The 10,479-nt window shown below is 37.0% G+C and overlaps 1 protein-coding gene across 1 annotated transcript; it reads right to left on the reverse strand.

Moving 5' to 3' along the window:
* Positions 1 to 1,231: 1,231 nt before the first annotated feature.
* LOC140180598 (uncharacterized) lies at positions 1,232 to 2,035 on the reverse strand. The gene has a single exon (XM_072221845.1). It carries the CDS (start codon positions 2,033 to 2,035, stop codon positions 1,232 to 1,234), a length of 804 nt encoding a protein of 267 aa, XP_072077946.1.
* Between the last annotated feature and the right edge of the window lie 8,444 nt (positions 2,036 to 10,479).

Genomic DNA, 10,479 nt, shown 5'->3' on the forward strand with positions numbered 1-10,479 from the left:
GAGTTTAACATAATTGGTATATAGGATGAAATAGACGAAAATATTTATTATGTAATAAAAGTTTATTGCATTACCTTTTATTTTTTTGATCCAATATTTCTCTTTTTACCATCTTCCATAATTGAGTTTTGTCTGCTTTAACTGTACCTCCCCAACCAATAGAATAAATTTTGATTGGATGAACCTAAGTCAATTTCATGTTTGATCAATAACACTAAAACAAAAATCTGTATCATCAATGCAGTTGTCCCTGTCATTAATGCTGTAATCCTTACTTTATTGTCGATTGGTCTCATTGATACAATTGATTGCTCATCCTTCCATGTACTCCATAATAATTAGAATCCTATTTCCTATAATTTATTGCATATATGTATCACAATATGTTTCAATAGTGTTTTATATATTACTTTAGGATTAAGTAATGGTACATCCCAAATAAGACATACGTCTACTTTTTATTGGTTTTAAAATTTTAATTTTTATAATTTTATTGCTAAAATTATAAAATTGATAGCAACATTTAAAGAAATCAAATTTTGAATTTTTTCAAAGTAATAAACATTGCAAACTATAATTTCTTAAAAAACCAATAATGATATATTTTAAGGATGTATGTTTATTAATTTTTTTAATTTATGTGAATCGTAGTTGGTGCATACCTATTGGGTAAAGTAGAGGTTCCGGTTCCTTTCGCTTATCTCTTTGAATATGCTGATGAGCTCTCTTGATATCAATTTATCTGTTAAAAATTTTAGTCGTTAGTTATTGAAATTAGTGAACAAAACTATCTACTCCAATGTTGATATTGTAATGATAAAATTACATAATACACGGATTATACTTGTAAAAAGGCTCACGTATTTGCCAAGCACATAAATTACCTGAGGTGCAGGTAACAATTTCTTGGAACACCACATTCTTTGTGAATTGTCCCCTTTTTCCATCCCCTGTTCCTTTTTTGACTAAGATTTTTGTGGTTGACTGAGAAACACTTCGAGATAGAGCAACGTATAATTGACCATGGCTGAACACATATTTAGGGAGATAGATCCCTACCTTAGGGATAGTTTGCCCTTGTGATTTATTTATCGTTAAGGCAAAACTCAACCTTACAGGAAATTGCTTTCTAATAAGCAAAAGGGTAATCCTGAGTTCTCAGTTGTTTTGTTTTTTATCTGAGGCAGAAAAGCTCTTTTTCCAGAGTGATGGCCTATTAAGATTTCCACGTCTAACATGTTTTGAAAAGTTTCTCGTCCCACAGACTTCTTACATCTGTTGGCTCACAAAAAATTAAAATGGTGGCAAACAACCTTCTTAAAGCACATGGCATTCTTAAAATAGATCCCTCAACCAAACATGATCTTATACTACTATCACTCTCCAACAGTCCTCGATGTTGAGCGGATTGCTTGAAGGATGAATATTGGACACCATCGACTGTTAGCAAATCATCCCAACCAGTTGGACCTCTTACATTTGACAATAGAATATGCAAATAGAATTTTTCACCTTCTGTTGGCGAAACGGTATAGATCTGACCGATAGCTCTCTTTTGTGACCTGCGTCGACGCCATTCTTTTTCGTTGCTGTGCCAACTGTAATATTCTGGGATTTCCCTATACAAAAGATGCCTAGATTGTTGGTCATCGGCCCGATTAAGTGTAAAGAATTCAGTGAGCATTGTTCTTGAGAAATAGTCATTATTAACTATTTCAGAAATAGTTTGGTGCTCATAAAAGATCACTTGATGTTGATTTAGCAAATGAACTTGCAACCTTTCAACTGATGGGTACATTCGGTAAAGGTTGAATCGAAATATCCTCCAGCATGCCTCTAGAGCGGCAATCCATCTTGCATCAATAAATTGTTGCACCTCATCATAATGAGAACTTCTGTGAACCTTCATTGCCACATGGTCTGGTCCCTTATAGCAATACTTGTATAGATATTTTATGCTCTTGATACTGCTACATATCTCTACATTGATATGGCAATCATACTTCAGTAGTAGCCAAGGGTTGTACGAAACCATCCATCTATTGTCAATTGTGATATTTTGGTTGATAGGGATTGGAGTATCAAATCACCTCCTAAATTGAGGATATGAGTCATCATCTCGTCATGTCTCTGGTACGAACTCTTTTGGGTAGTTGCGTTTACATTGACCGTTCTTCATGCATGGTGAAGATTGATTTAGTGTTCCGCAAAGACCATGGACCATATGCCTTAGCACTACTTCATGTAAGTGTGGTTCTATTTCTTTACATGGTATTTTTGCTCAGACCAAACTATCATATTGGTCAGGATTACTGATGAGCGGATAATTTATACGCTTTTTGGCATTGTTTTTAGTATGTTTTTAGTAGAATCTAGTTACTTTTAGGGATGTTTTTATTAGTTTTTATGTTAAATTTACATTTCTGGATTTTACTATGAGTTTGTGTGCTTTTTTGTGATTTCAGGTATTTTTTGTCTGAAATTGAGGGACTTGAGCAAAAATCAGATTCAGAGGTTGAAGAAGGACTGCTAATGCTGTTGGATTCTGACCTCCCTGCACTCAAAGTGGATTTTCTGGAGCTACAGAACTCGAAATGGCGCGCTTCTAATTGCGTTGGAAAGTAAACATCCAGGGCTTTCCAGTAAAATATAATAGTCCATAGTTTGACCGAGTTTAGACGACGTAAAAGGGCGTTGAACGCCAGTTCTACGCTGCTGTCTGGAGTTAAACGCCAGAAACACGTCACGAACTAGAGTTGAACGCCAGAAACATGTTACAACCTGGCGTTCAACTCCAGAAAGAGCCTCTGCACGTGTAACATTCAAGCTCAGCCCAAGCACACACCAAGTGAGCCCCGGAAGTGGATTTATGCATCAATTACTTATTTATGTAAACCCTAGTAACTAGTTTAGTATAAATAGGACTTTTTACTATTGTATTTGACATCTTCGGATCATCCTGGATTGTATTTTTGATCCTGTGATCATGTTTTGGGGGCTAGCCTCTCGGCCATACCTGGACCTTCATCACTTATGTATTTTTAACGGTAGAGTTTCTACACTCATAGATTAAGGTGTGGAGCTCTGCTGTTCCTCAAAGAATTAATGCAAAGTACTACTGTTTTTCTATTCAATTCAACTTATTCCGCTTCTAAGATATTCATTCGCACTTCAACCTGAATGTGATGAACGTGACAATCATCATCATTCCCCTACGTACGCGTGCCTGACAACCACTTCCGTTCCACCTTAGATTGAATGAGTATCTCTTGGATCTCTTAATCAGAATCTTCGTGGTGTAAGCTAGATTGATGGCGGCATTCATGAGAGTCCGGAAAGTCTAAACCTTGTCTGTGGTATTCCGAGTAGGACTTTGGGATTGAATGACTGTGACAAGCTTCAAACTCGCGAGTGCTGGGCGTAGTGACAGACGCAAAAGGAGGGTGAATCCTATTCCAGTATGATTGAGAACCTCAGATGATTAGCCGTGCTGTGACAGAGCATTTGGACCATTTTCACAAGAGGATGGGATGCAGCCATTGATCTATGTTTCTTAGTAACATCAGAGGAGCACCTTTTTTTACCTTCATCATATGAGCTGGCAATCCACCCGTGGAGATCGAGTTAAGATATTCTTGTTAATACAGATTATTTGTATCTCCTTCTACTTCATCAAAGGATGCTAAAATTCGTTCGTCTCCCGAAAATTGATTAATGACTATATCATTAAGATGTTGCACATCATGATTCTTGGGTGTCAATATCACTCTCTCCACCATATAAGATGCATCCCACCCATGAGATTGCAAATTTGGAAAGATTTCTTTTATTAATTTGTGTAATAATGCCTTACCTTCCCATGGTATTGCCATGTGTGCTTCTATTTGTATCAAGTCTTCACATATGGTAGGCTCAATTCCATCCCCTATGCACATAAGATACTCCGCAAAATCACGATCATTAAGAGTTCGCATATTTTGTCGCAATTGGAGAATTTTGGTGAATGGCCACAAATGTGATTTAACAATAAAAGCTGAAATCATTTGCGACTTACTTCCTTTCGGCACAATAGGTAGTACTTGGCGAAAATCCCCTCTCATAACCATCACCTTCCCTCCTAATGGATTATTGTTTTCTAAGATGTCTCGCAATGTGCGGTCCAATGATTCCATTGTCTCTTTATTACCATTGGCGCTTCATCCCAAATTATCGCTGTCGTCTGCCTAATCAATTTTGCAAGATCAGATTGATTACTTATATTGCACGTGGAGGATGGCTCTGCATTGATTGGGATCTTAAATCTAGAATGAGTTGTTCGACCACCAGGTAGTAAAGTTGCAGCTATTCTTGAGGACGCAGTTACTAAGACAATATGCCATTTACTTCTTAAGTCTGCAATTATAGCTCTGTAAAAAAATGTCTTACCTGCTCCTCCTGGTCCATCAACGAAGAACACTCCACTTTCTCTTCGATCAACTGTATTCATAATGCACCTGAAAGCTGCAGACTGGTCATGATTCAATCTTTCTATAGAACACAGGTCTTCTTGAGGAACTTCGATGGACATTTCTTCTTGAATAATTCTAGGCATGAAGTTGTCATTGTCGTTGTCCAAGGTTAGAGCTGGTAAATCGTATTGTGCAATATGTTTTCCATGCTGTAGGAGGATGTCATTTAAATCCCTAAGCAAATGATTTGTCGACCCATTGCATCGGACCATTTTCCAGAGAGGATAAAAAGTAGCCATTGACAGCGGTGATGTCCTTACATAAAGCCAGCCATGGATGAGTCTTTTTCATGTTTTTCTCTTTCATCATCAAAAATTCAAAAATTCAAAAAAAATATATATCTTTCCCTTTTTTCACTCATAAATTTCGAAAATTTGAATTGACTTTTTCAAAAATTTTTAAAAATCTAGTTGTTTTTATGAGTCAAATCAAATTTTCAATTTAAAAATCTTATCTTTTTCAAAATCTTTTTCAAAAATCAAATCTTTTTCATTTTTCTTATTTATTTTTGAAAATTTTAAAATTATTTTTCAAAAATCTTTTTCATCACTTTATCTCATAATTTTCGAAAATATCATCAACAATTAATGTTTTGATTCAAAAATTTCAAGTTTGTTACTTACTTGTTAAGAAAGATTCAAACTTTAAGTTCTAGAATCATATCTTGTGATTTCTTGTGAATCAAGTCATTAATTGTGATTTTAAAAATAAAATCTTTTTCAAAACTAATTTCAATCATATCTTTTCAAAATATCTCTTTATCTTATCTTTTTCAAAATCATATCTTTTCACATCATATCTTTTTCAAAAATTTGATTTCAAAATATCTTTTCTAACTTCTTAACTTCTTATCTTTTAAAAATTGATTTTCAAATTTTTTTCAACTAACTAATTGACTTTTTGTTTGTTTCTTATCTTTTTCAAAACTACCTAACTAACTCTTTCTCTCTCTCTCTAATTTTCGAAAATATCTTCCATCTTTTTCAAAATTTCTTTTTAATTAACTAATTATTTTAATTTTCGAAAATGACTAACCTTTTTCAAAAGCTATTTTCGAAAATCACTAACTCTTTTTCAAAAATTATTTTCGAAAATCCTCTTTCTCTCTCATCTCCTTCTATTTATTTATTCATCTACCAACATCTCTCCCTCACTCACCAAAAATCTGAACCCTCTCTCTCTCTGAGTTCAGATTTTCTCTTCTTCTTTTCTTCTACTCACATAAGAGAACCTCTATACTTGGGCAAAAAGGATCTCTATTATTATTATTTTTTTTCTGTTCCCTCTTTTTCATATGAGCAGGAGCAAGGACAAGAACATTCTTGTTGAAGCAGACCCTGAACCTGAAAGGACTCTGAAGAGGAAACTAAGAGAAGCTAAAATACAACAATCCAGAGATAACCTTACAGAAATTTTCGAACAAGAAGAAGAGATGGCAGCCGAAAATAATAATAATGCAAGGAGGATGCTTGGTGACTTTACTGCACCTAATTCCAATTTACATGGAAGAAGCATCTCCATCCCTACCATTGGAGCAAACAATTTTGAGCTGAAACCTCAATTAGTTTCTCTGATGCAACAAAACTGCAAGTTTCATGGACTTCCATCTGAAGATCCTTTTCAGTTCTTAACTGAATTCTTGCAAATCTGTGATACTGTTAAGACTAATGGAGTAGATCCTGAAGTCTACAGGCTCATGCTTTTCCCTTTTGCTGTAAGGGACAAAGCTAGAGTGTGGTTGGACTCTCAACCCAAAGATAGCTTGAACTCTTGGGATAAGCTGGTCACGGCTTTCTTAGCCAAGTTCTTTCCTCCTCAAAAGCTGAGTAAGCTTAGAGTGGATGTTCAAACCTTCAGAAAGAAAGAAGGTGAATCCCTCTATGAATCTTGGGAGAGATATAAGCAACTGACCAAAAAGTGTCCTTCTGACATGCTTTCAGAATGGACCATCCTGGATATATTCTATGATGGTCTGTCTGAATTAGCTAAGATGTCATTGGATACTTCTGCAGGTGGATCCATTCACCTAAAGAAAACGCCTGCAGAAGCTCAAGAACTTATTGATATGGTTGCTAACAACCAGTTTATGTACACTTCTGAGAGGAATCCTGTAAGCAATGGGACGCCTCAAAAGAAGGGAGTTCTTGAAATTGATACTCTAAATGCTATATTGGCTCAAAATAAAATATTGACTCAGCAAGTCAATATGATTTCTCAGAGTCTGAATGGAATGCAAGCTGCATCCAACAGCACTCAAGAGGCATCTTCTGAAGAAGAAGCTTATGATCCTGAGAACCCTGCAATAGAAGAGGTAAATTACATGGGTGAACCATATGGAAACACCTATAATCCATCATGGAAAAATCACCCAAATCTCTCATGGAAGGATCAACAAAAGCCTCAACAAGGCTTTAATAATGGTGGAAGAAACAGGTTTAGCAATAGCAAGCCTTTTCCATCATCCACTCAGCAACAGACAGAGAACTCTGAACAAAATACTTCTAATTTAGCAAACTTAGTCTCTGATCTATCTAAGGCCACTATGAGTTTCATGAATGAAACAAGGTCCTCCATTAGAAATTTGGAAGCACAAGTGGGCCAGCTGAGTAAAAGAGTCACTGAAATCCCTCCTAGTACTCTCCCAAGCAATACAGAAGAAAATCCAAAAGGAGAGTGCAAGGCCATTGACATAGTCAACACGGCCGAACCTAGAGAGGAAGGGAAGGACGTGAATCCCAAGGAGGAAGACCTCCTGGGACGTCCAGTGATCAATAAGGAGTTTCCCTCTGAGGAACCAAAGGAATCTGAGACTCAACTAGAGACCATAGAGATTCCATTAAACCTCCTTACGCCATTCATGAGCTCTGATGAGTATTCCTCTTCTGAAGAGAATGAGGATGTTACTAAGGAGCAAGTTACCAAGTACCTTGGTACAATCATGAAGCTGAATGCCAAATTATTTGGTATTGAGACTTGGGAAGATGAACCTCCCTTGTTCACCAATGAACTGAGTGATCTGGATCAACTGACATTGCCTCAGAAGAAACAGGATCCTGGAAAGTTCCTAATACCTTGTACCATAGGCACCATGATCTTTGAAAAAGCTCTGTGTGACCTTGGTTCAGGGATAAACCTCATGCCCCTCTCTGTAATAGAGAAACTGGGAATCTTTGGGGTGCAAGCTGCTAAAATTCATTAGAGATGGCAGACAATTCAAGAAAACAGGCTTATGGACAAGTAGAGGACGTGTTAGTAAAGGTTGAAGGCCTTTACATCCCTGCTGATTTCATAGTCCTAGATACTGGGAAGGATGAGGATGAATCCATCATCCTTGGAAGACCCTTCCTAGCCACAGCAAGAGCTGTGATTGATGTTGACAAAGGCGAATTAGTCCTTCAATTGAATGAGGACTCCCTTGAGTTTAAAACTCAAGGACATCCTTCTGTAAACATGGAAATGAGGCACAGTAAGCTTCTCTCAAAAGAGAGTCAACCAGAGCCCCCACAGTCAAACTCTAAGTTTGGTGTTGGGAGGCCACAACTAAACTCTAAGTTTGGTGTTGAACTCCCATATCCAAACTCTAAGTTTGGTGTTGGGGAGTCTCAACAATGCTCTGAACATCTGTGAGGCTCCATGAGAGCCCACTGTCAAGCTATTGACATTAAAGAAGCGCTTGTTGGGAGGCAACCCAATTTTTATTTATCTAATTTTAATTTATTTCTATTGTTATTTCATGTTTTATTAGGTTCATGATCATGTGGAGTCACAAAATAAATATAAAAATTGAAAATGGAATTAAAAACAGCAGAAGAAAAATCACACCCTGGAGGAGGATCTCACTGGCGTTTAAACGCCAGTAAGGAGAATCTGTCTGGCGTTCAACGCCAGAACAGAGCATGTTTCTGGCGTTGAACGCCAGAAACAAGCAGCATCCTGGCGTTCAGACGCCAGAAATGCACAGTGAAGAAGAACTGGCGCTGAACGCCAGAAACAAGCATCTGGCTGGCGTTCAATGCCAGAAATATGCTGCATCTGGGCGTTAAACGCCCAGAACAAGCATCAATTCGGCGTTTAAACGCCAGAATTGCATGTAAAGGCATTGTACATGCCTAATTGGTGCAGGGATGTAAATCCTGGACACCTCAAGATCTGTGGACCTCACAGGATCATCTCAGGATCTGTGAACCCCACAGGATCCCCACCTTCCCTCCTCATAATCCTAGTTTTTTTTCCACATCTTCTTCTTCATCTATTCTTTCTTCTTTTGCTTGAGGGCGAGCAACATTCTAAGTTTGGTGTGGTAAAAGCATTGCTTATTTTGCTTTTCCATAACCATTGATGGCACCCAAGGCTAGAGAAACCTCAAAAAAAAGAGAGAAGACAAAAGGGAAGACAAAAGCTTCCACCTCCAAGTCATGGGAGATGGAGAGATTCATGTAAAGGATCTATAGCTCAGTGGTAGAACATTTGATTGCAAATCAAGAGATCCCTGAGATACCTCAGGGGATACATTTTCCCCCACACAAATATTGGGAGCAACTAAGGATAGGAGCACCAAAATCACTAGGGATCAAGCAACAGAGACAAGGAAGAGACATAGAAGAGCTCAAGGACATCATTGGTTCCTCAAGGAGAAAACGCCACCATCACTAAGGTGGACTCATTCCTTGTTCTTAAACTTTCTGTTTTTCGTTTTCTTATGTTAAATATTTATCTATGTTTGTGTCTTTATTACATGATCATTAGTGTCTAAGTGTCTATGTCTTAAAGTTATGAATGTCCTATGAATCCATCACCTCTCTTAAATAAAAAAATGTTTTAATTCAAAAGAACAAGAAGTACATGAGTTTCGAATTTATCCTTGAACTTAGTTTAATTATATTAATGTGGTGACAATACTTTTTGTTTTCTGAATGAATGCTTGAACAGTGCATATGTCTTTTGAAGTTGTTGTTTAAGAATGTTAAATATGTTGGCTCTTGAAAGAATGATGACAAGGAGACATGTTATTTGATAATCTGAAAAATCATAAAAATGATTCTTGAAGCAAGAAAAAGCAGCAAAGAACAAAGCTTGCAGAAAAAAAAAAAGAAAAAAAATAGCGGAAAAAAATGGGAAAAAGAAAAAGCAAGCAGAAAAAGCCAAAAGCTCTTAAAACCAAAAGGCAAGAGCAAAAATCCAATAGCTCTTAAAACCAAAAGGCAAGGGTAATAAAAAGGATCCCAAGGCTTTGAGCATCAGTGGATAGGAGGGCCTAAAGGAATAAAATCCTGGCCTAAGCGACTAAACCAAGCTGTCCCTAACCATGTGCTTGTGGCGTGAAGGTGTCAAGTGAAAACTTGAGACTGAGCGGTTAAAGTCAAGGTCCAAAGCAAAAGAAGAGTGTGCTTAAGAACCCTGGACACCTCTAATTGGGGACTTTAGCAAAGCTGAGTCACAATCTGAAAAGGTTCACCCAGTTATGTGTCTATGGCATTTATGTATCCGGTGGTAATACTGGAAAACAAAGTGCTTAGGGCCACGGCCAAGACTCATAAAGTAGCTGTGTTCAAGAATCATCATACTGAACTAGGAGAACCACTAACACTATCTGAACTCTGAGTTCCTATAGATGCCAATCATTCTGAACCTCAATGGATAAAGTGAGATGCCAAAACTATTCAAGAGGCAAAAAGCTACAAGTCCCGCTCATCTGATTGGAGCTATGTTTCATTGATAGCTTGGGATTTATAGTATATTCTCTTCTTTTTATCCTATTTGATTTTCAGTTGCTTGGAGACAAGCAACAATTTAAGTTTGGTGTTGTGATGAGCGGATAATTTATACGCTTTTTGGCATTGTTTTTAGTATGTTTTTAGTAGAATCTAGTTACTTTTAGGGATGTTGTTATTAGTTTTTATGTTAAATTCACATTTCTGAACTTTACTATGAGTTTGTGTGTTTTTCTGTGATTTCAGGTATTTTCTAGCTG

The sequence above is a fragment of the Arachis hypogaea genome, chromosome 17 (genome assembly GCF_003086295.3).
Source record: "Arachis hypogaea cultivar Tifrunner chromosome 17, arahy.Tifrunner.gnm2.J5K5, whole genome shotgun sequence".
In the NCBI taxonomy this organism is placed as follows: domain Eukaryota; kingdom Viridiplantae; phylum Streptophyta; class Magnoliopsida; order Fabales; family Fabaceae; genus Arachis; species Arachis hypogaea.

Bases quoted from the DNA above. Each gene is read 5' to 3' on its own strand.
- LOC140180598 (XM_072221845.1), bottom strand. From the start codon at position 2,035: ATGGTTTCGTACAACCCTTGGCTACTACTGAAGTATGATTGCCATATC.